The sequence below is a fragment of the Fukomys damarensis genome, unplaced genomic scaffold (assembly GCF_012274545.1).
Source record: "Fukomys damarensis isolate Sample0158 unplaced genomic scaffold, DMR_v1.0_HiC HiC_scaffold_6, whole genome shotgun sequence".
In the NCBI taxonomy this organism is placed as follows: Eukaryota; Metazoa; Chordata; class Mammalia; order Rodentia; family Bathyergidae; genus Fukomys; species Fukomys damarensis.
This window is the reverse complement of record NW_022900918.1, coordinates 28,799,268-28,827,042: the sequence shown is the minus strand read 5'-3', so window position 1 is coordinate 28,827,042 and position 27,775 is coordinate 28,799,268. Positions and strand designations below refer to the sequence as shown.

The window sequence follows — 27,775 nt, the reverse complement described above, 5'->3', positions numbered from 1 at the left end:
CTTTACAGAATGTAAGAATGAATAGGGTATAACTTTTGTCCTCAAATTGCTTACTATCCTGAATAGGAAAATGTAAGAACAAAAATAACCATAACACAAACAATAGTATGCTCACTGTTTTAAGAAGGGCATAAGTAATATAGTGGTCCACAGAAAAGGAAGATAAAGCGATTGGAACAAAACTGTATTTTCTTGAACTAAATTCTAAACAATACCCTCATATCTGAAGGAAGATAGCTCCATCAGAATACTGGAGATATTATTTATACCTGGATGTTTTGAGGCAGGCAGCAGCACCACTGAGCTAAATCCCTATCCCTATACCTGGATGTTTTGATAGGAAAAAGATGCAGAAAAAGGAAAGATCTGGATGCTGGAAAAAGTAACTGTACAATCAGAGAATACTGGATAGGGATATGTGGATAAACAAGTTCTCATTTCACAGGTGAGGAAACTAACACACAGTAGCTAGAGACAGAAATTATTACATTCTCTTTTCTGTTCTCTCGGGTTTTTTTCATTTTCATTTGAGCTATAGATCCAGGAAGAATTATCTAGAGGAAATTAAGTACCTGAAGGCTGTTCTCTTCTGTAATGCGTCCTACCCTCATCTGTAAGAAGCATTAATTGAATGGATGATTTGAACTGGAATTTAATAAGTCTTCTTTCTTAATTTAGATTATATCTGACAAACCAATTTTTTCCTGGATTAGGTCTGAAACTATTCCTAATATAGTTAAATGATATCTAGTGAGATCCATTTCATCTTCTCTGATCGGATAGGAGATGACCAACACATCTGAAATTCAGAATCAGTGAGGTTTTGCACTTCACTTGGATAATTTCCAACTTGTTAAAAGTGCTCTTATTTGGGTCAGAGGAGGAATATTGAGGAGTCTTTCCTGTCTGTGATGGAGACCATGAAGATGGTGAATGGAGAAAGTGTGGCTGGGTCTGAAGAACTCTTTACCTCTGCTTCTTACCAGCAGGCTCCTTGTAATGTGTTGCAGGCAATAGGCTCCTTATATAGCTGATTTATCTGGAGATGATGCATGTCTGGTCCAAAGCAGTGTGGCACTTTTGGAAAATCTTTTTCTGGGCTGCAATCTTAGTGCTGCTGTCTCAGGCTAACTACCTAACCTCTCTACATTTAAGAGTCCTTATCTATAAACAAGGAAATGAATACTTTACAAGATTGCAGTAAGGATTTAAAATGAATATGTAAATAAGGCATCTAGAAAAAGACTGACAAGAGAGTAAGGAGATTGTCTCAACTTCTGTTGTAGTCTTTGTGCTTGGTACATGGTAGGATATTTATTGAACAGATACGGTAGGTGTTCACCCAATGGTAATCATGACGGCTGTCATGATGGCTTAAAAGATGATTAAAAGAAAACAAAGAAAAAATTTAAATATGCTAGTGTCCCTTTTCTCTAAAAACATATAAATATTACAGAGGGTAAGCAAATCTAGAGTTTCTAATGAGGGCCATAATGTTTATGATAAAATACATTATACCTTGTTATGAAACTTGAGAAAAACCCATGTGTATTGAGGAAGGAATCTCAGTATGTGTCACTACCAACTGTTTTCCTGTGGGCTACACAGGAGAGGAAAGCGGATTCAACAATACCTTCAAAAACAGGTCTGGGACAAGATTAAAGTATGATCATACATAGTGAGACCAGATCATGTAACTAACTAGTCTATAAATTCCTCTAATTCACAATATCAATCATTAGGTACAGAACCATTAGCTCTCCTTTCTCTAGATATGATGTTAGCATTTGGAAAAAATAATTTCATATCTGAAATTATGGTGTGTTCATCCTTTGCCTTCAGACACATAAACAAAAATATTTTTATATTTTTTTACTATTAGAACTCTAGAAAAGTTTGAAAGAAATGAATGATTAGTTGGATATGAGAAATAGTCAATTAGGGGTTATCATGTTGGTAAGTACTAGGTGGTGCAGCAATATGCACTTATAGCTTCCAGTTTATGTGTACTTTTATGGATGTAACTGTGTACCAGACAAAAATATAGCTGGACTTGTCCTGCTTTTCCACCCCTGTTTCTTTTCCTTCTATTGCAGACTTTCCTAAAGGAACTTTCTCTTGACACTTGATCTATGCAGCAAATATTTACCAAACTCTGCCCTGTGCAAGATGGACTCTGACACATCACCTTTATCATAACATGATGATTAACAGGATGGGTGCTAGAATTAGATGCTCAACTGTGAGCCAGCAGCTGGAAATATTGTTGCTTTTCTAAGTAGTTCTGGGAATGGCTTCTATCAGTAATGCCTTTGACAAAAGAAATGAGTTTCGAAGGACAAGGTGCCAATCATATCCTAAAAGACATTTTAATGTGTAAGCTTTACAACCATCAGGCAATCCTGTACCTAATTAAGAAATAGCTCCTGGCGTCACCTTAGCCCCACTTGTAAGAAGTTTGTGTTCTAATGATAGAGTTACTCCAACCTGAAATACAGCACTTCAGATTTAACGAGGCTGTTTTTCAACACTGACTGAGGATTCCTTTTACAAAATGGATACATTCTAGTTCTTAGCTACAATCCACATTTTTAGATTTCTGTTTGTGTGTGATTTCATGGATGTGACTTCCATGAAAATAAAACCACGTACTTGTAAATTAAAGAGAAAACTCTCTTCCTTTGATGAAATAAAATCTGTTTTCAGAACCTATTTATTTCACCAGCAAATTTGTTGGTGTTTCCTGTTAAAATTATCCAAATTTCAACCATCTTTATTTCTCCATGGCATTAAAAGCTCTCTGGCTTTAGCCTTTCACTGTCTTCTAGAACAAACACCTGTCCCTTCTTTCTGGAATTATCTTCTCTTTCTTCCCTGCTTCTCTACTGATCCTTTCTCTCTATCCATCCCCATGACTATAACAAAATTCTATGAAATACATTTTTTTTACAGTATTAGGGATCAAACACAGGGCCTGTGCACTGAGCTACTTCCCTAGCCTGTTTAATTATTTATTTTTAAAATTTTTGAGACGCACTCTCCTCAAGTTGGGCTCACACTTTCTATCCTCCTGCCTTGGCTTTCCACAGTGCTGGGAATGCAAGCATGCATCACCACACATGGCTCCACTACACTCTTTTGTGCTAATCCATTGGATATTTTTTGTAAGATCATTTTATGACCATATTACATTCCCCTGATACCGTTGTACCGTTACTTGCCCTTTACTACTTGGACTCCTGACTTTGACATTTCTTACAAAGAAATATGTCATTTTCAAGTATGTTTTAAGTCAATAGAAATACCATTAAAACATGGCTGGACAAATTACACAAAAATGTGTCATCTACATTCTGGTAATAAAGAGTCCATGTAACCTCTTGGGGAATTCCCGGTACAGAGCTTGATTTGGACTATAGTTACAGCAATGTATTATATGCTTGAAAATCACTAATGAAGTAGACTTAAAGTATTGGCACCTCAATAACAAAATGGTGACTATATGAAGCATAATGTACATGCTAATTATCTTGTGTTGTGGTTTGGATCTGAAATGTTTGTCTTCTAACATTCATATGTTGGAGGCTTGGTCCCCAGCTTGTGGCAATATTAGGAAATGGCAGAGACTTTAGAAGGTAGGGCCTTGTTGGAGGAAGTTGGTCACTGGGGAGTGCTTCCTCTCTGAACCCTTTCTCTCTTTCTGCCTCCCATTGCAATGAGTCAAGCAGCTTTTCTGCTACATGCCTGTTCTCCAACTTGATGTTCAGCCTCATCATAGACCCAGAAGCAATGGAGCCGATTTACCATGATCTGAATCCTCTGAAGCCAAAAGCTCAAGTAAACCTTTCCTCCATTACATTATATAAGGTCACAGTGACAAAAAGGTGACTAACACAGCTTGATTCAACCATTCTGTCATGTATATATAATTGAAAACATTATGTACACCATAAATATATACATTTTTATTTTTCTGTTAAAATTTTTAAATAAGAATAATCTAGATCATTGAATCTTTGAAATAAGTTAACTTCTTAACAGATTGTTGAGTGAGCTTACTAATTCATTACCTTAAAAAAATTCAACTAGTATTTGCCTATAGTTTCTATGTGCCAAGAGCTGGTCTCAGTTCTGGTTGTTCAGCATCACAGTGGTAATCTCAATACCACTTGAACTGTCTGACCAGGGAAGTCAGGGGAGCAAGTACCAAATAGATCAATATGTATTTCCAAATCTGTAATAGACACTGTGAGAAATTGCTATTACAGAGAATCTCAAGAGGGACTTACTGACAGGGGGCAGGAGTGAAAAACATTATAGGCAGAGGAAGCTGTGAGTATATTCAGGGAACTGAGAGAAAAACTATGTGTCGGCACAGTGAGCAAAGGTCAAGAGGCAAAAAGTCAAGGTTACAGGTAGGCAGAGGCTGGAAAATGTGAAATCTTTCAAGAGTTTGGATCCTACTCTGTGTGCAACTGCAGCTGCTGAAAGGGAAAGTTGGGGGATAACACCTTGTTTATATTTTGAAATATTTTGACTGCTGGATGAAGGACAGATTTGAAGGAATTCAAGAAGAGAAGGCAGGATATCAGTTAAGAAGAAGTTGTACCCTTCAGCCCAGCATAGCAGAGGAGTCTGTGCTCTCCCCATTAACAAGAGAAAGAGGGCCTCTCTCAGGTGCTAGATGAAAACTGAAGCCCACTGGAAAAATGAAGAAAACCTCTGCAATAAAGGCACACCACACCACCATAGTTGGTAAGTCAGAGGGACCAGCACCTCACATTGGAACCTGGTCTAATCAGGGGAAAGACAGCTGGAACCTGCAGTAGAACCTTGCAGAGTTCAACCCAGCAGGAAGTCAGAGATCTCAACTTGGGCCCTGCAGCCAAAAATCAGCCTGAATCTCAGGGGACAGCTGCTGGCTTGCTGAGACTAATTAACTTAGATCTACACACTCCTGCCCATGCTGTCTGTTGTGTCAACAGAGGCATACCCTGAAGGAAGCTCTCTATTTCTATTTGTATTTTTTATTTTCAAAGTAATATTTTTCTCTTTAAACATTTTAAAATTTTTATCTTTTTCTTTTCTCAATTTTTCCTTTTTTATCTTCTTTTTTATTATCTTATTTTTTCTCTCTTTCTCTCACTTTCTCTTTCCCACCATGATCTTCACTTCTCTTCAGTTTTGTTCCTGTTCCTGTCCTAATTTGAATTTATTTTTTCTTTTTCTTTTCTTCTCTTTTTCCATCTCTCAATTGCCATCAGTCTTAAAAGAAAGTGATTACAGTCTCTAGTCTCCCTATTGCTGTTAGTTTGTTCTGTTCTTGTGTATATTTTGTTCTGTCTTTTTGTCTTCTCTTCAACAGTTTCCTAGAGTTCCTGTGTCCTCTGACCTTACATCTAACCTTTCTCTATCTATCCATCTATCTCTCCTCCCAAACTCCTTCTAAATCTCCAATCTGAAGGGTAAAGTTGCTATATATTGAAGAGTTTATTCACTCACTATAAACATATTTTGGGTTCATTCTCAATTTTGATTTAATTCATACAGTTAAAGTTGAGAGATTAATAACTACCACAAATTGTCATTTTCTAAACTGTGCTTGAGCTATTGTGTTGCTGATTGTATGACTTGGGTCACAGTATTGCAATTGATCTAATCAGTTATCCTTCCTGGTATAATGAAAATGAGATTGCCTCAGAATTATTAGAGTCTCAAAACCTAAAGACTAGCTATATCTGGATGATCAAAGTATTAACCCAAGAATTAAACTGAGGACAGTATCAATAACAAAAGTAGAAATGAAAAGACATGTAAACAAAGCACAAACATAGACATCCACCTCATCAAAGGTAAACTCTTTGGGAAATGAGGTGGAAAAATCTGACAGTCAACCATTTGGACACCCTGAACTGATAGCACAAGAAATAACAAAACATAAATGAGGCTCCAGAAAAATTCAAAACAGAAACAATTTCCCAGCAACCACAGAGATGGTGAGAAGAATGAAAGACATGGTTAGAGACTCTCAAACAGAAACAGATAAAAAATTAGATGAGCTCAGGATCATGATGGAGACCAAGAATGCCAGCATAGGAAAGAAATGGAAATCATGAACTCCCAACATAGGAAAGAAATGGAATCCATGAAACAAATTCAAACAGAAATCCAGGAGATTAAAAACTCTATAGAAGGCATTCACAGCAGAATGAACAAATGTGAAGATAGAATTTCAGATATAGGAGATAGGATTGCAGTCAGTGATCATGAAAAGAGAGATCTCTTAAAAACAGCAAGGGGTCATGAGAAATCAATCCAACAACTCTTAGATGATGCAAAGAAGAATAACATTAGACTGATAGGAATCCATGAAGTAGCAGGAGAAAGTACAAATGACATAAAAAACTGTTCACAGAATTAATGACAGAAAACTTCCCAAACAGAGGGGAAGAATTTGACATACACATAAGTGAGGCATGTAGGACTTCAAATAGCCATACTAAAAAAACAAAAAACAAAAAACAAAAAAACAAAACTCTTAGACATATAATAGTCAAGATCCTGGGAACCCAACAGCAGAACAAAATACTAAAAGAAGTAAGAGAAAAGAAATCAAATCACATGCAAAGCAAAGCCCATCAGAATCACAGCAGACTTTTCAACACAAGCCCTAGGTCCAGGAAAACCTGGAGTGAGGTATTTCAAGACTTAGAAGAAAGCAACCTCCAACCTAGACTGATGTATCCTGCAAAACTATCTTTCAAAGTGGATGGGGAAATAAGATACTTCCATGACAAAGAACACCTGAGAAACTTCATGAATACCAAACCAGCACTCCAAATAATTCTAAATATCCTGGAAAAAGAAAATGAAGGCCAGAACTCCATAAGAACCAAATGAGCAAATATACCAGGCAAGGCAAGAAATGAAAGGGAAAGAGGGAAAAATAAAAAAATACAAGAACCAACAACAGGAAAATAACATGACAGTGAAAAATCAATACATAACAGTTACAACCATCAATGTTAATGGCCTCAATTCACCAATCAAAAGAAATAGACTAGCAGAATGGATTAAGAAGCAAAATCCAACAATATGCTGTATACAAGAAACCCACTTAATCCACAAAGAACTCATAGACTGAGAGCAAAATGATGGAAAACAGTTTTCCACGGAATAAGAACCTGGAAAAAAGCAGGGGTAGCTATATTATTTGCAGACAGAATAGATTTCAAACCAAAACTAATTAAGAGAGAAAAGAAGGCCACTATATCCTTGTAAAGGGAACAATACAAGAGTAAGAAATGACACTCATTAACATATGTGCACTGAATATTCATGCTCCCAACTATACAAAACAAATATTAATGGACATGGAAAATGACATGTGCACTAATACAAGTATAGTGGGGGACCTCAATACTCCACTGACACAAATACATGGATCGTCTGGACAAAAAAATCAACAACAAAATAATAGAACTGAACCAAGTTTTTAAACAAATGGACTTAGTAGAAGTCTGCAGAGTGTTCCACACCACAAAATCAGAATATGCATTCTTTTTGCCTGCACACAGGTCATACTCCAAAACAGACCATATGCTAGCTCATAGAACATGCTTAAGTAAATGTAAAGGAATTGAAGTCATCCCAATATATTATCGACCGTAGTGCAATTAAACTGGAGATCAATAGCTTAAGAAACCGCAAAAACTTCACAAACACATGGAAATTAAATAACATACTGTGGCACAACTATTGGGTCACAGAGGAAATTAGAGAAGAAATTAGACAGTTTCTACAATTAAATGATAAGGCCCATACAACATACAAGAATCTATGGGACACAATAAAAGCAGTTCTATGAGGGAAATTTATAGCAGTAAATGCCCACACTGGGAAAACAGCGAGCTCAAATAAACAGCCTCATGCTTAACCTTAAGCTTAAAAGAAGAGCAAGAAAAATCCAAAGCTCATAGAAGGAAGGAAATTATAAAGATCAGAGCAGAAATCAATGCAATGGAGACTAAGATAATTATACAAAAAAAATTAATGAATTGAAGAGTTGATTTTTGGAAAGAATAAATAAAATTCATAAACCCTTAGCCAACCTCATCAAAGAAAGGAAAGAAGAGGCTCAATCCAAGCAATTAAGAATGAAAAAGGTGAAGCCACAGCATATCCAGCAGAAATCCAGCAGATCATGGATATCTACATCGAGACCTGCACTGTAATAAAATGGAAAACACAAAAGAATTGGACAGATTCCTATATACATACAAACTTGCAAAGTTGAATGAAGATATGAAAATTCTAAATATCCCAGTTATATTCAGTGAAATTGAAAATGTAATTAAAACTTTACCAAAAAGTAAAACCCAGGTCCTGATGGCCTTACTGCTGAATTCTACAAGATATTTAGAGAACTATTGCCACTACTCTTTAAACTCTTCAATGAAATCAAAAGGGAAGCAATACTTCCAAATTCTTTCCTTGAAGCCAGCATTACTTTGATTCCAAATCCAGGGAAGGACCCAACCAAAAAAAGAGAAGTACAGACCAACCTCCCTAATGAACATTGATGCAAAAATCCTCAATAAGATACTGGCAAACACAATATAGAGGGTCATCAAGAAAATCATACACCCTGACCAAGTTTGATTTATCCCAAGGATACAAGGATGGTCCAACATAGGTAAATCAATAAACGTTGATTGTTGGTAGGAGTGCAGACTTTTGCAACCACTGCAGAAACCAATTTGGAGATACCTCAAAGAATTAGGATTAAAGAGGCTCCACTTGACCCAGCTATACCTCTGCTGGATATCTTTCCAAAATAATTAAAAGAATCATACCACAGTGATATAAGTGCACCCATGTTTATAGCAGGAAAGTTTGTAATAGCTAAAACTTGGAAGTCCAATTGCCCATTAGAGGGAAACTGGATAAAGAATATGTTGTTTTTCTATAAAATGGTATACTACTCAGCCATAAAGAATGAGAAACTAGAGACATTTATAGCAAAATGGATGCACATTGAGCCTGTACTCTTAAGTGAAATAAATAGGACACACTTGAGTAAATACTAGTTTTTCTGGTGCGAAAAATTAAAAGTGTAGATAAGGTTCAAATGGAATAATTGATAGTATGAAATAGGAAGAAAATGGCTTAAGGGGAAGTGGGAAGGGGAGGGGAAGGAAATAAGAGAAAAGAAAAAATGTGAAAAAAAGAAAAAATGGAAATAGAGTCTTTGTAAATAGGGAGGAGTGAGGAGTGTGAAGAGAGGGCAGGGGTATGGGGAAAAATGAGAACCAAGACATATCATGTAAAGGTACAAGATCCCAATGATAAATATAACTGTATTATTTGCTTTAAATGTACTAATAAACCTTAACAGGGAAAAGAAAGAAGCAGTTGCCTTTAGAGGAAATGTTTTCAAGTCCTTGATTTCTTTCAAGGAAAGAAAGTTTCTCTCAATGACAGAGTTCTGTCAAAATATGTCCATTGAGGGAGGAGGAGCTTGTTCACATTACCTATTATTCTCTGATATTTTATTCTGTTCATTTCCTTATGCTCTTGTCCATCTGTTCAGTGTCTGTATCTCTTACTAAGAAGGGCATTTGATGAGGGCAGGAGCTGTGTCACGTTCACTCCTGTTCCTACAGGACCTAGCACCTTGTCTGCCACTTGGGATCTTTATGAATATGTGCTCAATGAGTGGATGAAAAGAATGAAAGCACAGTGCTTGACTTTGAGCACGTATGTATACACCAATGGAAACAGACCATGCCTTCTAGGAGGTGTGTGATGGTCTCAGACTGCAGATGCTTTGTCCATGTGTGTGTTTAGTGTCCTATTTCTAGACCATCTTGCACTTCCACAGCCTCATCCCCTAATTACTTGAACACTTCTGGGGATACCTGACCTCTCAAAACAACATTAATTGGTTTCTAGGCAATAGATTTGAGGGGAATAGAGACTTGTTATTTTTTTTTCTACAGAATGAAAGAAAACGGCCTTTCATGGAACCCCCAAATGTGCTGTTCCCCCAGCAGGTGACGGTAATTTACAGCATCCTCCTTCTCACAGGGTACCCCAAGCTCATTAAAGCCCAGAAACAGACCTATGAAGCTCTCAGCTCATCCATTTCTGGGGTGGGGAAAGAAACCGAGGCCAGATTCATTCTTATCCTACTTCCTACCAGGCCACCCCAAAAGCTCAGACCCAGTTAGATTCACACTCAGCCCTCAGCCAGAGAGACCTGGTGTGATTCCATAGCTCTTTCAGCTCTGTAATTTCTCAACTCCTCCTTGATTATATTTGAAATCTCCTTCACAAAGGATTTTAAAAATTGAAGGAAGCTAATCATGCAACACTTGCCTGACATATTTTAGTGCGAATGACTTTCAATTAAAATGCAATCACTCAGTCACCAAGTTTAAAGGCCTGACATGGGTTTGGTTAGTGTTTCATGGGAGGGAGGGAGTAAAAAGAACAGAAGGGCATTGTGCAGCCATCCGTGTGGCAGAGATGGAATGATGAAGGAAGAGGCTAGAGACCCACTGCAAACTTCTCACTTTCGCTTCAGGCGGGTCCTGTTTATCTTCAACAGGGTGGAGACAAAAGCAGTGCACCTGCTATTTTTGTTTTACAGCTGCAAACCTAGGAGCTCTGTCGCATATGATTTATGAAAATGTGCTACTTTTTGCTTTTTAATGAGTGTTTGACTCTACACAAAGGAGCATTTGCCCCTGAAGATTCATTAATGAATATTATACTGTAGTCACAAAAGTAAGTCAGATGGGATGCTGAGTTATTTCCAATTGAATATATAGAACATGTACTTTGTCTACACAGCTGATTATATAATTAGAAGTTACTAGAGAGAACATGAAGCAGAGGTGTGCAGAACTTTCAAACACTGAAAAAGAAAGTTGCTCACACATGTGAGGGATTAGTCAGCATACTTGGGACTCAGGGAAACTTTTAGGCAGCCAATAATTTCGTCATGCCTGAGTAGTTTTGAAGTAAAGAGTTGCTTCCCCAGCTCAATGCCATTTTGGTAGACATTTTTTAACGAAGTAGCAAATCTACAGCTCAACAGGAAAAGCTCACCGGCAGCATATTAGAAATTATAAACCCTGCTGACATAACTCCTTACTTCAGTTTTAGGTTACCGCACCTGTGTTATGTACAGACATCAATAGGTACATCACTAATGCAAATACCTTTGCAGACACCTGCATGCTGTTTTCCTGCATGTTCATAATGGCTTCAGAAATCTTGACATCTATGGGGTCCATGACCGACTCAATGTTGAATGGCCCTTCCAGTCGCTCTGCCACTAAGAGCATTGCATCTGTGAAAATACAGGGACAAGATTCATTCATGAACAAGGGTCTCCAAGTTCTTAACCTACCCTGAAATGCTTTCAAGACAACTGGCTGAAAAATAACTGTTTACTCACATTTGAAAATTTTCCTTCATACAGTCCCAAACAAAACGGATGGCTAAATCTGAAAAATCACAGTTTATTTTGTTACATTTGAAGATTTAAAGTTATTTTACATGTATGGATCCAGCCTGAACATAAGATAATCAGTCAAGGGAAACATATCTAACTATTCCACATGAAGTAAGAGCAGGGATTAACTGCATTCTCAAAATTGGGTCTGGCCCCTCTGGGAGTCTTGGAAAAACTGAGAATACTAGAAAAGAAATCTTGGTTTGTGAATTGGATGCACAAATATCAAGACCCACTTCAAACATGTGCACCAGTGTGAAGCATTTCTAGATTTTCCAAGAAGAGCAGACCGGTCACTTCCTTGTGTTGTCACTCTACCCAGGATGCTTTTCTGTTTTCTACCTGTGATACCCTGGGGTGGGAAGAAGTGGAACTTTTCTCCCTTGGCATGGCATGTTCAGCTCTTGATCAGATATGCATTCTATTATAAATTTTATTGAATTGAATATTCCCTCAGAAGCATGAGTTTCTTGGAGACGACGGTGGCAGTGACACAGAGGCAAGAGCTTCATGTTAGGATTGGGTTCTTGCTCTGTGCTAACTGGCTGAACAACTACAGGAAAGGGTCTGAGCTCATGAGGCCACCAGTTAGTGAGGCCTGTGAGACGTACTGCTGACAACGAGTCTCTCCATGTCCATGGCCAGGGCCAGGTGCCCACTCCAAGGCCAGCGAGCACCGGCCCATCTTCCATTCCTGGTTACTGGGGCAGAAGCTGGTACCTCACTGCCCACTGAGAACTTCCAGGGATGACGGGAAGGTGGCTATGGATGACTGTGTATGTCTGGCAGGACCGAAGAACTTAATTGGTTAATTAAAATATAATTTAAAATAACAACTTGAGGCCAGAAGCTACCATAGCAAACAACACAGTCTAGACTTTTAACCTGTACGACAGACGGAATAGATCTCAACCTTTTCAATTGTTGAGGTTTTTGAAAGCCAAATTGTAAACACTTTTCCCAAAATAATATATGTTTATTATCCAGTGCTTACAAAATATAGAAAAGAAAAACAAAGAAGAGAAGTACATTCATTCTGTCACTTTCCAGAATAGCATTATAAACAGTTTGGTGTATAACCTATGTTCTTTTTTTTCCTCTGTGCATGAATATTTTAAGCAAGCAATAAAATATACTGTACATAGATCATATAATCTGCTTTCTAAAAGTAATATATTATTTATGTAACACTGTATAGTTAGCTGTTTTATGGTGGTAGTGTGTGGAACCCAAATTTTATTTTTATTATATATCTAACCATGTCCAAACAAAGTCCACCATCAAAACATTTTCAGGCCTATTGTGATAAAAACAGCATGGTACTGGAAAAGAGACAGACCTGAGGATCAGTGGAGTAGATTGGAGGATGCAGAAATCACTCCAGACATACTCAGCTACCTCATCTTTGACAAAGGAGCCAACCATTCTCACCGGAGAAAAGACAGCCTCTTTTATAAATGGTTTTGGAAAAACTAAAATCCAAGTTGATGAAAGATCTAAATATTAAACAGAAACACTAAACTTGTTGGAAGATAAGTTAGGTAGAACTCTCAAAAACATTAGCATAGGAATAGATTTTTGTGGACAAATTCTCAGTAGCGTGGGGACTAGCAAGAAGAATCAACAACTGGGATCTCATCTTATTGAAAAGCTTCTGCACTGCAAGAGAAACCACCAACACAGCTAAGAGACAACCTACAATGTGGGGAAAAAATTTTGCCAGCTGTTGCTCAGACAAAGGACTACTATCTAAAATATAAAAAGAACTCAAAAAAATCAGACACCCCAAATTAAAAAAACCCAATTCAAAAATAGGCACCTGAAATAAACACACATTTCTCAGACAAACAAGTAAAAGCCGCAAATAAACATACAAAAAATATTCAACATCACTGGTTATTTGAGAGATGCAGATGAAAACAACACTATGATTCCATCTCACCCCACAAAGTATGGCTGCTAGCAAGAAATCAACAAATAGCAAATGTTGGTGGGGTTGTGGGGAAAAAGGAACCCTTCACCATTGTTGGTGGGAGCGCAGACTGGTGCAACCACTGTGGAAATCAATATGGAGATACCTCAGACAACTAGGTTTAGATATCTTCAACAGGGTGGAGACAAAAGCAGTGCACCTGCTATTTTTGTTTTACAGCTGCAAACCTAGGAGCTCTGTCGCATATGATTTATGAAAATGTGCTACTTTTTGCTTTTTAATGAGTGTTTGACTCTACACAAAGGAGCATTTGCCCCTGAAGATTCATTAATGAATATTATACTGTAGTCACAAAAGTAAGTCAGATGGGATGCTGAGTTATTTCCAATTGAATATATAGAACATGTACTTTGTCTACACAGCTGATTATATAATTAGAAGTTACTAGAGAGAACATGAAGCAGAGGTGTGCAGAACTTTCAAACACTGAAAAAGAAAGTTGCTCACACATGTGAGGGATTAGTCAGCATACTTGGGACTCAGGGAAACTTTTAGGCAGCCAATAATTTCGTCATGCCTGAGTAGTTTTGAAGTAAAGAGTTGCTTCCCCAGCTCAATGCCATTTTGGTAGACATTTTTTAACGAAGTAGCAAATCTACAGCTCAACAGGAAAAGCTCACCGGCAGCATATTAGAAATTATAAACCCTGCTGACATAACTCCTTACTTCAGTTTTAGGTTACCGCACCTGTGTTATGTACAGACATCAATAGGTACATCACTAATGCAAATACCTTTGCAGACACCTGCATGCTGTTTTCCTGCATGTTCATAATGGCTTCAGAAATCTTGACATCTATGGGGTCCATGACCGACTCAATGTTGAATGGCCCTTCCAGTCGCTCTGCCACTAAGAGCATTGCATCTGTGAAAATACAGGGACAAGATTCATTCATGAACAAGGGTCTCCAAGTTCTTAACCTACCCTGAAATGCTTTCAAGACAACTGGCTGAAAAATAACTGTTTACTCACATTTGAAAATTTTCCTTCATACAGTCCCAAACAAAACGGATGGCTAAATCTGAAAAATCACAGTTTATTTTGTTACATTTGAAGATTTAAAGTTATTTTACATGTATGGATCCAGCCTGAACATAAGATAATCAGTCAAGGGAAACATATCTAACTATTCCACATGAAGTAAGAGCAGGGATTAACTGCATTCTCAAAATTGGGTCTGGCCCCTCTGGGAGTCTTGGAAAAACTGAGAATACTAGAAAAGAAATCTTGGTTTGTGAATTGGATGCACAAATATCAAGACCCACTTCAAACATGTGCACCAGTGTGAAGCATTTCTAGATTTTCCAAGAAGAGCAGACCGGTCACTTCCTTGTGTTGTCACTCTACCCAGGATGCTTTTCTGTTTTCTACCTGTGATACCCTGGGGTGGGAAGAAGTGGAACTTTTCTCCCTTGGCATGGCATGTTCAGCTCTTGATCAGATATGCATTCTATTATAAATTTTATTGAATTGAATATTCCCTCAGAAGCATGAGTTTCTTGGAGACGACGGTGGCAGTGACACAGAGGCAAGAGCTTCATGTTAGGATTGGGTTCTTGCTCTGTGCTAACTGGCTGAACAACTACAGGAAAGGGTCTGAGCTCATGAGGCCACCAGTTAGTGAGGCCTGTGAGACGTACTGCTGACAACGAGTCTCTCCATGTCCATGGCCAGGGCCAGGTGCCCACTCCAAGGCCAGCGAGCACCGGCCCATCTTCCATTCCTGGTTACTGGGGCAGAAGCTGGTACCTCACTGCCCACTGAGAACTTCCAGGGATGACGGGAAGGTGGCTATGGATGACTGTGTATGTCTGGCAGGACCGAAGAACTTAATTGGTTAATTAAAATATAATTTAAAATAACAACTTGAGGCCAGAAGCTACCATAGCAAACAACACAGTCTAGACTTTTAACCTGTACGACAGACGGAATAGATCTCAACCTTTTCAATTGTTGAGGTTTTTGAAAGCCAAATTGTAAACACTTTTCCCAAAATAATATATGTTTATTATCCAGTGCTTACAAAATATAGAAAAGAAAAACAAAGAAGAGAAGTACATTCATTCTGTCACTTTCCAGAATAGCATTATAAACAGTTTGGTGTATAACCTATGTTCTTTTTTTTCCTCTGTGCATGAATATTTTAAGCAAGCAATAAAATATACTGTACATAGATCATATAATCTGCTTTCTAAAAGTAATATATTATTTATGTAACACTGTATAGTTAGCTGTTTTATGGTGGTAGTGTGTGGAACCCAAATTTTATTTTTATTATATATCTAACCATGTCCAAACAAAGTCCACCATCAAAACATTTTCAGGCCTATTGTGATAAAAACAGCATGGTACTGGAAAAGAGACAGACCTGAGGATCAGTGGAGTAGATTGGAGGATGCAGAAATCACTCCAGACATACTCAGCTACCTCATCTTTGACAAAGGAGCCAACCATTCTCACCGGAGAAAAGACAGCCTCTTTTATAAATGGTTTTGGAAAAACTAAAATCCAAGTTGATGAAAGATCTAAATATTAAACAGAAACACTAAACTTGTTGGAAGATAAGTTAGGTAGAACTCTCAAAAACATTAGCATAGGAATAGATTTTTGTGGACAAATTCTCAGTAGCGTGGGGACTAGCAAGAAGAATCAACAACTGGGATCTCATCTTATTGAAAAGCTTCTGCACTGCAAGAGAAACCACCAACACAGCTAAGAGACAACCTACAATGTGGGGAAAAAATTTTGCCAGCTGTTGCTCAGACAAAGGACTACTATCTAAAATATAAAAAGAACTCAAAAAAATCAGACACCCCAAATTAAAAAAACCCAATTCAAAAATAGGCACCTGAAATAAACACACATTTCTCAGACAAACAAGTAAAAGCCGCAAATAAACATACAAAAAATATTCAACATCACTGGTTATTTGAGAGATGCAGATGAAAACAACACTATGATTCCATCTCACCCCACAAAGTATGGCTGCTAGCAAGAAATCAACAAATAGCAAATGTTGGTGGGGTTGTGGGGAAAAAGGAACCCTTCACCATTGTTGGTGGGAGCGCAGACTGGTGCAACCACTGTGGAAATCAATATGGAGATACCTCAGACAACTAGGTTTAGAGGTCCCATTTGACCCAGCTATCCCTCTGCTGGGTATCTTCCCAAAAGAATTAAAAGAATCATACCACAGTGATATATGCTCACCCATGTTTATAGCGGCACAGTTTGTAAGAGCTAAAACTTGGAAACAGCCCAATTGCCCATCAACTGGAGAGTGGATAAAGAAGATGCGTGCGTGTGTGTGTGTGTGTGTGTGTGTGTGTTATAAAATGGACTACTGCTAGGCCATAAAGAATGAAAAACAAGAGACATTTATAGCTAAGTGGAGGCACATTGAGGACATACTCAAGTGAAACTAATAAGTGACACATGTGTAAATACTGAATAGTTTCTCTGGTGTGAGAAACTGAAAGTGTAAATAAGATGCAAAATATATAATTGTTATTATGCAATACAAAAAAAGGCCTAAAGGTGTAGGGAAATTGAGAGTAGCAGGGAAAAGGCAAGAAGGGAAAAGAAAAAATAAGAGAAAAAGAAAAAAATGGAAACAAAGTCTTTGTAAATAGGGAAGGGTGGAGGGGGTGAAGGAAGGGCAGGGGAATGGGAAAGAAATGAGATCCAAGATACATCATGTAAAGGTACAAGATCCCAATGATGGATGTAACTGTATTGTATACCCAAAATGTACCAATAAAGAAAAAAAAAATTTCCAAGCTTATAAGCAGTTATGAATTAGGCTGCTGAGAAACCTTTTAAGATGATCTTTCATGTGAAAGATCCAGAGCTATCTGCAAAGCAAAGACTCAAATTTTCAAAGAGCTCCAAGCTTCATGAAAAGCTTCAGCTTTTATAGCTATCACCAAATGATTCTGGCCACACCTCACACCCGAGTCACCGCTATATTTCCCATGCAAAGACTGAGAATGAATGCTTCCAAGGCAGAAGTAGGAGGATCAGGGAGCTCCTCTACCCCAACTCCAGCTCCACAGTCTATTTCATCTTTTGCTCATGGATGACTTCAGTCTACTTTATCTTTTTCAGTGTCCTGAAAGAGGGGTGCACACACAGGTCTTACGAGGAAGCCCTCACAATATATTTTCTCACTTTTTCCTTGGTAATGCAGACTTATGTATGTCATGGCAGACTCCTACGATAAAAGCAGTTTTCATAGGTTCTTAGTGACTTAATTATTTGGCAGTGCGGACAGAGGTTGAATATTGTTTGGTCGCAGTATTTTCATATTAAGATGTTTTCTCTCTCAGTGTTATGAAGGGTGGCTTAATGATGCCTAAAACCTGGCCTGCTTCTCTGGTTCCTGCATCTCTTTTGTGTGTTTACCAAAAATAATCCCTTTTATCATAAAACCTTCCAGCAGGTTTTTGATTAAGATTAATTTTGATGAATGAGTAAGTTCCCCTAGACAGATGCATTCTAAAAGAATCAAGAAAAAGGAATTAACACAGGAAAAAGGATTAACACTATGGAGTTATCCAACACATGTAACTATGGTAGCTTATAACTATGGTTACTTAATTTTACATTTTACGTATTGATTTCCATGTCTCACTATTCAGTGAGTACTGGCCTATCACAGTATGTGTATACAGCACATGCAGGTTGAGCTGATATGGTTAGCAGTATTAATTACACACAAAGCAAGTGGAACCTGGGCAAAAAGGCCAAGTATTTGGTTGGTCCTAAGGATTCAGTGTAGAGTCACAGCTTGAAATTGCTCAGGAGAAAGCATCTCTGAGAAGGTTCTCTCCTTGTTTACAACACTCTTTTCTAGCAGAACTTCCCTTCTCTAGGGCAGGCAGGAAGCTTCGTGACTGGGCTCATGAAGTGGGGGCAGCGTCTCTGGTGAGCTCAACCTTTCGCTTCCGTGCTTTTGCAAGACCTCAGCCCCAGCCTGGTAGCTGACTGCGCAGCAGCAAGAGCCTATACAAAGCCTCAGCAGCAGTGCCCAGGACAACCCACTCAGCAGTTAGCAGTTACCTGCATGTCTCAGGAAGAGCGACCCAGCTCTACCAACCATGGAGCCCAAGGCTGCTTGTATTAAACTGCTTGTCCTTGTACTGCCATTCTTCATGTCAGTTCATTTACTTTGTTGGAAATTAACCGGAGATGATAATCCTTCAGTGGATGTATTGACGTATTTTTCTTTTAATTTAGATTACCAGTCAGAATATGTCACATTAAGCTGTTCATTTTGTGATTTAGGCTATTAGTAATTGAAAAAAAATCCACAACAGAAATAAAAATACTTAGCTAAATAAAGTTAGACTTTATCATTAACTAGTATGAAAGCACAGAAATAAATTAAAATACTATGTTTCCTTGGCCTTAAAAAAAGAACACAAATTATTCAAATTCCTGGTAAAGTGCAGATAAAATTGTGTCTGTATAACATAACATCTAGATAACATCTTCATAACATCTAGATAAAATACCATGGATGCACTTGTTACAGTTATACATAAATTTTTCTTTTTATTGCCATACTGGGGAGCAAACTCAAGGTCTTGAGCATTAGTGCTCCACCACTGAGCTGCCGCCCCAGTCCTTTTTGTTGTATTTTGAGACAGGGTCTTGCTAAGTTTTCCGGGCTGGCTTCAAACTTGTGATCCTCCTGCCACAGCCTTCCAAGTAGCTCAGAGTGGTTGTAAGGATGTGTACCACTGCACTAGTCTTAAACGTAGGTTTTGTTTGTGTTTCTCTTTCGTTTTTTTTATCAGAATGGGAGAACGGCTGAAAGACATATATGGTGAATTTGGAGGGTTTACATTTTCCCCCTGTTCAATGTTGTTTTTGAAAATAAGGTACGGTAGTTAACAGAAGGCCAGACAAACATATAAATACCTCCTAGGTAGAAGCGAACAAAGACAAAATTTTTTAAAAATAGAGAATGCACACAATACTATGCTATCACCTCTATGCCCAGTTTTCATGGTTCTACATATGCGTGAGACAGAAGGAAAAGGTAGGAAGGCAGCTTTCCAGTATTCTGCACCCCCACTGAGTCCCATGGACAGTGGCTGCCCCTAGGAGCCTAATTCGGGCACCGTGAGGGGAGGAAGTCAAGGTGGAGGTCTGAACCGGCCAGCCTAGGTCTTAGGAAAAGACTCTGAGCGAATGGCTGTCCCTGTGCAGCCTCAGGCTCCGCCTGCCCCTGGGAAAGGCTTTTCTTCCCTGCTGGCCTCGAGTGCTGTGGGGCAGGCTTCTTCCTAGTCAGCCTCCCTGAGCCTGAAGGAAGCTGAGGGAAGCTGTGCCCGGTGGCTGCTGGTGGTGGAGGTGTGACATCTGCATGTCTTTTTCATCCCAAGTGAAGGGAACACGAAATAGTTTTGTGAAATCAGAGCAGTAGTTAGTAAGTTCCTCTGAAACCAAGTAAGTCACAACTTAACTTGTAACTTGCTCCAGAGGCTGCCAGCCTGTGCTATCCTAATTATCTCCATGCCATTTATATTTCAAAATATTTGGAATGTTATTTATAACTCTGCTCCTGGAGCTTTTATCTCTTGCCAATTAAAGGAGGACTTTCGCTGTCAGCTAACCATTAGCCGATCCTTTCCGCACAATTTTAGTTTCTCCTTACACCGAGACTTGCTCCTGTGGAAGGTGTCCTTTTGATTTCTAAGTGGAGAATAAGATGTGGGTGGATTAGAAATGTTGTCAGCTCACTATGAGCTACTGATGCACACAGAGTGACGGTGATGGTGCTTAACACAGGGACTGCATACAGCAGCTTCCGGGAGTGCCCACCCTCGGTGGGGAGCCAGGCTGCAGGGAAAGCAGCACCTCTGGCCATGGCATTCTGTGGGCGTAAGCATGGACCTGCTGGTTAGGGAACAGAGCTGCGGAGTCGGGTGCCCGGGTTTCAATCTAGGCCCCTCCATTAAATGACTGGGAGAGGTTGTACCAGTCGCGTGAGGCAGTCTCATGCTTTGCATCTGTGGGATGAACACGATGACAGTATCTCCTTCATCACGGTGGTATAAGCAATGAGATGAAGTGGTTCTTACAAAATTATCCTCAGCCCCTATTTAGCTCTCAGCAAAGTTTAGCTTCTGGGAGTTAGCATCTCTAGGCAATGTAGGTACAAAAAAGGGGACCAACTCACAAGACATTTTGGTGGAAGGATAGACAGCAATTAATGTGTAAGGAGTAAAAGGAACATGGATGGTCACGAGACAGGTAGCTGGTATATTCTGCATGTTAATGTTTAGATGATAGCTGTCCTTCTGGTGGATGAGTTCATTACCAAGATATTTGAACTGCATTGTTTTGGGGCCGGGGATTTAGCTCAGAGGTTCCACCGCCTGCCTCGCAAGCACAAGGTCCTGAGTTCGATCCCCCATACACACACACACACACACACACACACACACACACACAAAGCATTGTTTTCTCTGCTGCACCATTTGCCACTTAAAGACAACAGCATGGATTTTGGCACTCTTCCCATCGGGAGCGGGGTGCATGCTCTCAAATTCGGGAGGGCTGGGTGACTGCTGTGACTAATAGCATGCAGTAGAAGTGATGCTCTGCCGGCTTCCAGAGCTAGGACTCCAGAGATGCCAACCTCCACCTTCGGACCCTTGGTAGGGTCTGCTTCTCAGGTCACCATGCTATGAAGGCCACGAGTAGTCACTTCAGGTGACAGTCCCAGCAGGGCCCAGGTTTCCAGCCACCCATTGGAGATTAGCTCCAGGAATATGTGTGACGCTGTCTTGGACCTTCCAGACCAGCCCATCTGCCATAGTGGCCAAATAGCGACCCAACTGACACCCTATAGTGTGGAAGAATCAACAGCTGAAACGTGCCTGGATTCCTGACTTGTGAAAATATGTTTGTTATTTTCAGCTGTTAAATTTGAGAAATAGAACACTGGAGCAGTCCGGTGAAAATATTTATAGAATACTCAAATAATTTCCCTCTATTTCTTTAACAGCATCCAAACCTTCAAAATCTTAGTCAAATAATATTTCAGAAGTTGAGCACATCTACAATGTACCCTTTGTTTACAAGCATGTTGATGGTTAAGAACAACTAAAATGTCACCCAACAAAGGACAAGCAGAAAAAAACTTGTCCTTACTTTGCAGAGCAGCCTCACTCAGACCAGGAGCTGTTTGTAAATCTCCCCAGCATTGTGTGAGGGAGAGAGTTGCAGAGCTGTTTTTGGGTGGAGGAAGCAATTCTGTTTTTCAGTGCACTCTATCTATAAGGGAACTCAGGGAAACACACAGCACCCCTGGTTGCTGGATGGCACTTGATTGATTGAAAGCTGCTTTCCTGCTACAATTTCTGAGGATTTATGCACCTCTAGGAGAAGAGAAATGAGGGAGAGTGGGGATAGAGAGAGAGAGAGACAGAGAGAAACAGAGAGAGGTAGAGAGAGACACAGAGAGAGAGAGAGACAGGAAGACAGAAACAGAGAGAGAGAGGGACAGAGAGAGAGGGAGAGAGACAGAGAAAGAGACAGAAACAGAGATAGACAGAGAGAGGACTTCATGTGATCATGCATAGAGTATATCTTTGATTTATTTCTTGAGCAAAGGAGACATAAAATCAAAGGCAGCATTGCTGAAAGCCATTGTCTTTATTCTGAAAGATAAAGATTTTCAAAATTGTTGAGGAGGCAAGAAGACAGAGCTTTTTCTTTTTCTTTTTTTAAATGAGATGAGATGCTGCTGAGTTTTTCCTAACTAGCTACAGGACAGGAATAACATCGAAGATTCTATGCAAGGGAGCTCAGCTTGGCCTCCTAACCACAGGAGTGCTCAGGTTGTCACTGTGTCTCTTCTGGACTGGTGGAGGGCACAGAAGCTGTCCGTGGTGCTGCTTTCATAGCGTTTAGAATGTTTTTTAAGTAACAAAGGTGAAGCACATTAAAAAGTTTTTCCTCCTTCAATTGAGGAAAATTTGAATTAAGATAATAACATACCATTTCAAAGCTCTCATTAAATCATCTAAATTTGTCTTTAATAATCTCCTTTCTGGAAAATGAAATCTATAGGCACAATCTTCTCCATTGTTTTATCAGAACCCCACTGTACTCAGCTTGCTCTTCTCTCTAGGAGCAGCGCTCACCCACTCTTATTTCTGCAGCACCCCAGTTTTAGCTGAACCAAGACATTTTCCCCGCTGAGAAGCATATGAAAGAATTAAAAAAACATCAAGCAATTTAAAAAGCACCCTGGCAAATTCATTCATTGGCATCCAGTTATTCATTAAAAGAAAAAGAAAGAGCTCCAGAGTATTTTTGTCTGATGAATGTCCTTGTCATGAATGTGACCCAGGACTCTGCTTTCTGCTGCGGCCTGGCGTGGCTGGCTGGAGACAGGAACGCTAGTGCACATATCTTTTGCTTTCGCTCAGATCGATTAATTAAAATGCTCCAGTGAATATGGGATGGAAATATGTTTCAAGAGAGGCCTGGACAGCAGCACAGCTCCCGTGGACGGGAATCTACAGTGGAGCAGGCAGATGGGTCTGAACACCCAGCAGAGAGGTGAGCTGGGGACTGGAAGAGCTCCAGGTCCACGGGCAAAAGGTCCCTGCCCTTTTGGAATTTTTCAACACATTTTTGTTTCTTACTTCCTTATGTTACGTCTAGATTTGCTGCTGTCTATTCTTTTCTCTGACATTGCCAGCAGGGCTCTTTTTTTAAAAATGTGAATTTTGGTGTCCGATATGGTGGCACACACCTATAATTCCTGAACTCTTAAGAGGCTGAGGCAGGAGAATCACAAGTTTGAGCCCAGACCAAGCAACTTAGTGATTTAGCAATATATTTTCTTGAAATAAAAAGAGATCAGGATGGGGCTCAATGCGAAAGCTCTGGATTCAATCCCCAGTACTGCCCCTGCCCCCCCCAAAAGTTAAATTTGATTAGGCCACTGCCTATCTAAAAGCATCGAGTTGGTACTTTATTGACCTGACTAGAAAAAAAGCCTCTCCTATGCTGGTCCCTCCCTAATTTAGAAGCCTGGCTTACTAACACCTCCAGTGCTGCTGGCTGTGGGGGAAGTTCAAGCCTGGCTGGGCCAGGTGCACTGCACTCCTGTCTCCTGAGCTAACTCAGAGACCTTGCTAAGGCTGAGCTAACTCACTTAAGTGCTTAGATGCTGGGTCCAACAGGCTACACCTCCGCCTCTACTCCGTGACTCCTTCGCCTCACCCAAGAAAAATCACTCCGCCATGTCTGGCCAATAAGCTATCACCAAACCTTAAAGGTTCCTCCCATGATCCTCTATATAAGCCTGTGCATTTCCTGAATAAAGCGGAAGCCTTCCAGAAACCTCCCCCGTGGGCTGGGGTTTTAGCTCAGTGGTTCTGGCACCTGCTTCGCGAGGGCAAATACCTGAGTTCGATCCCCGGTACCAGAAAAACAACAACAACAACAGCAGCAAAACAGAAACCTCCCCTGGAGTCTGCCTGCTGATTCCCGCCTTACCCTCCCAGTCGGAGCTCCTGAACCTTGTTCCACAAGTGGGCTGATGGGGGACAACAGCTGGCCTATAAGCAGACTGTGCCCTTAGAGCTCCATCAGAATTCTTTAAATGACCCTGAAATTGTCACTCTCCCTCACCAACAGCCCATCCCCGCATTCAGGAAACATTTTTCTGAACACAACCCCGTGACCAGTCTTCCTGCTCACAGACTTCCCAAGACTCAAGTTTCAAAGGAGAGTCTGGGGCGCGTCTTACTGCTCATCATGTTCCAGGCTTTCCTGCTAATACAGACAGAGCTTCAGCTCGTATCCTTGTACATAATTCATGTAATTCATGTGCAAACAAATCTGCAAATGAAGCCTCCGAAGGGACACTGCCAGGCCCAAGATAGGAACACTTGCAGTTCCCAGAGTTATTGTCAAACTTCTCTCCAAGAGGGGGTGCCTGTGTCTGCTCCCACTGGCAGTACACTTTGGTGCTGCTCTCTCCCTCGCTGAGGCGTCCTTAAACTCAAATGTTTAGCTCCTTGCCAATTTAAGGGTCCAAGAGACTGCTACCTCGGGGTGGTTTTCACTTGTGTTTCTGCATTATAAGTAAGGCTGGATATCTTTCATCTGACTAGAACGATTTTTGCTTCATAATCTTTGTCATCTTTTTCTTCTGAGATTACTGATTTTTAAAATATATCGATGTAAAGATGTTTCTTGTTAAAAAATTAATAAAAATTTGTGCTTTTGTGATAAAAATTATCATTTTCCTCCTAGCTAGTATTTATCTTTTGACTTCATTTACTCTTATGTTTCTATGCAGATATTTTTAATTCTTGTGGAGTCAAATTTGTTAATCATCAAAGAAATTGAGGGGGATATTGTGACAGACTTTTAACAGGCATTGATTTGTAAGTTCATGACCTAATTTACCACCACTTGCATTTTCATTCACTGTTCACCTTGCTGTTCTTTTGAATATAGGTCACACACACTCCTTCCCCAGGACCCTTGCACTTGCTGTTTCTGCTTCCTGAAACAGTCTCTTTTGGGATATGACCTAACTCTCTTACTTTCTTTAGGTCTCCACCCAAGTGAAACTTCTCAGAAGAGCTTTTGTTACCCTACAAACTCTGTCATTCTCACTCTTGCTTTGACCCCCTGCTGATTAATCATTTGCTGACTTATATGTGTATTTGCTAGTGCCGTACTCTCTTCCATTACCCTGTTGTCTTAAAGAGGTCAGGAACTTTGCGTCATTTGTTCATTGCTACAGTCTCAACTCCCCAAACAACACAGGTGGCTTTCTGTATCTGTGGATTCTACAGAGAACAACCAAACTCGAATGCACATAAATTTACGCCCTTCTCATTATTTCCTGAACACTGCATTACGATAACTCTTGGTCTAGCACTTGCGTTGTGCTAGGCATCTAGAGGTGATGTGAAGTCTACTGGAAGCTGTGCGTAGTTCTATACAGATTCCATGCCATTTTATATAAAGAAATCAAGTACTTGTGGACCTTGAGATACATGGAGGGTGGGTCCTTGAACCAGCCTCCCAGAGATACCAAAGGTCAATTGTGCTTGGACACCGAGAAGTGTTTAGTGAACATTTGCTAATTGAGTCATTAGGACTAAATGTATGTCTCTCTATATTTTCTTCTAGTACCTTCATAAAACTACCCTTTCAGCCTCCCCACTGCCCTGACTCCTCTTACCTCCTCCAGCCATGCACACGAGCACAAATGCCCATACAACTTTATATGAGCCAGTCCAAAGCATAAATGGCCCCTCGGTGGCTTTTGATGTGCTACAACATAGATGAACAGTTTCCATGGGAGTTTAGAATCTTATTGTACTTTTTATTAGGTAGAAATAACTTTTAGGTTTTGTACCTTAAAATTGAAAAGTGTGGCTGGTTTTGTTTCTGTCAAAGGTTATTTCTAGGTTAACCTTGGGTTGGGAATATACTCCCTTTTGAAAAAAGGTTGATATTTTTTTGGCTTTACAAAACAAGCTAGTTCCTGCTTTCCAAGGCTCCAAGTTTACTATTAACTTTCAAAACAATATCTGTGGTGAGTGGCACTTTTGTTTCTTCCTTATAATTTGTCCTCATTCAGTAAATAGCCATTTGATGATCATCCCTTTTTCCTATTTTGCCAACTCTGTACAATTTAGGTCCTTAAAAAATACCTTGAGAAAAGATCAGAACACGACAGGAGTCAAATGTAAAGAAATCATAGTGCAGCAAAGCAAGGTAAGTAATACAAAATGGAAATGAACCAATTAAATACAATTTAATACAGGGCACAGATATCAGATTCAAAAACAGGACAGAGGTGGCCCCCCAGAAGAATTAGAATTCCTAAAGAAATAAAGCCAGAGAGGGAGGGAGGGAGAGATGGAAGGAGGGAGGGATGGAGGGAGAGAGGCGGGGGAATTTAATGAAAATAACTGTTTACTTTGAAACCAAATTCAGAAAGAGGAAGAGAGAACAAATATACAGACTAATTTAATTCTGAAACCAGTGCAAACAAAGAAGCTTATTTTGCTATGACACTGCAAAAGAAAATGCAAATTGTGGGGGAAAATAATTCACTATTTGTCCTCACACAGTGCAGAAATTAGAATCTACAAGGATCACGTTCAGACAGTTTCTTTTTAGTAGAATGATATATTATATTTCATAAAAATATAATATATTCACATAAGCATCATCTATATTATATCTTTGAAATGTTTAGTTACATTATAAGCCAGAAAGAGTAAGCCTTGTAAATCATGAATTTGATGGACATCAAAGTGTATACTACCAGCCATAATTCTTTATTTAAATTTTTATTGCTTATTCTTCATATGAATAAATTTTTATGTCATTTGTAGCTTGAGATGTCCAGATAATTCACATCAAACCATCAGTCTTGCCCTTGATGAATCAGAGAATTAAAGGGATAGCATTCTCAAACATCTTTCTGAGAAAGCAACTGTCTTACCTCCCTGCCCTTCATGCCTCCTTCGGGGTTGTCGTAGCTAGTGAATTAATTTGGACCAACCAGTTGGTTCATAGCTGGAAACAATAAAACCCAGAGAAGGGAAGCAACTCATTGAATAGCAGCAGTAGTCTCTGGACCAATAACTCTGTCCTCTCTTCTTCCACCCACTATTTCAAGAACTGCAAGTGCCCTAATAGCATCAACATGCTATCCCAGCATTTATTTTATTTACTTACTATATGCCAAGTGAGTTGCTGTTTTCAAAGAGAATAGTGAAAGAGAAAGAGTGGATGATAGAGATAAAGTGCTATTGTCCTATCTAAGCCTTTTTTGCATTCATTTTTCACTGCAATCAAACTTCTCTGTAGCCTCTCAGTGTGACCTTGCCCTTTCAACATGGGCAGCATGATCCCAAATTATCCTGCACAGATGTGAAAGCACTCACACACTCACGCTGTTCGTTACTCTTTATGGCCCTGGACAGTAGTACACTGAGTTACTTGGAATCCTTAGCAGCTTGGATGGTCTTTACAATGGCTCTGGGAAGCAGTCTTGAGGGAGACCTGATCCTGAGATGTGTGCCAGGCCCGAGGCTCAGTGTCACCAGCCACGGGCTCCATGACTGTGACCTCAGGCAGCTAACTTGACCTCTGTGGGCCTTGGTGGCCTTCTCTATCCATACGGGGACTCCTCTGACTTCTCTCTGGGGATTAAACACAAGGAGCATGTAGCACAGCATTTTGTTGCATTGGGA

At 39.7% G+C, this 27,775-nt stretch overlaps 1 protein-coding gene across 2 annotated transcripts in view; it reads right to left on the bottom strand.

The window, feature by feature from the left end:
* The window catches only part of Gpc6 (glypican 6), a 1,098,597-nt gene that overhangs the window by 108,406 nt on the left and 962,416 nt on the right, over positions 1–27,775 (bottom strand). For both annotated transcript variants that reach the window (XM_010630646.2, XM_010630653.2), the window contains exon 5: positions 14,251–14,381. In XM_010630646.2, the coding sequence (XP_010628948.1) occupies positions 14,251–14,381 (131 nt within the window). The remainder of the gene's footprint in view (positions 1–14,250; positions 14,382–27,775) is intronic.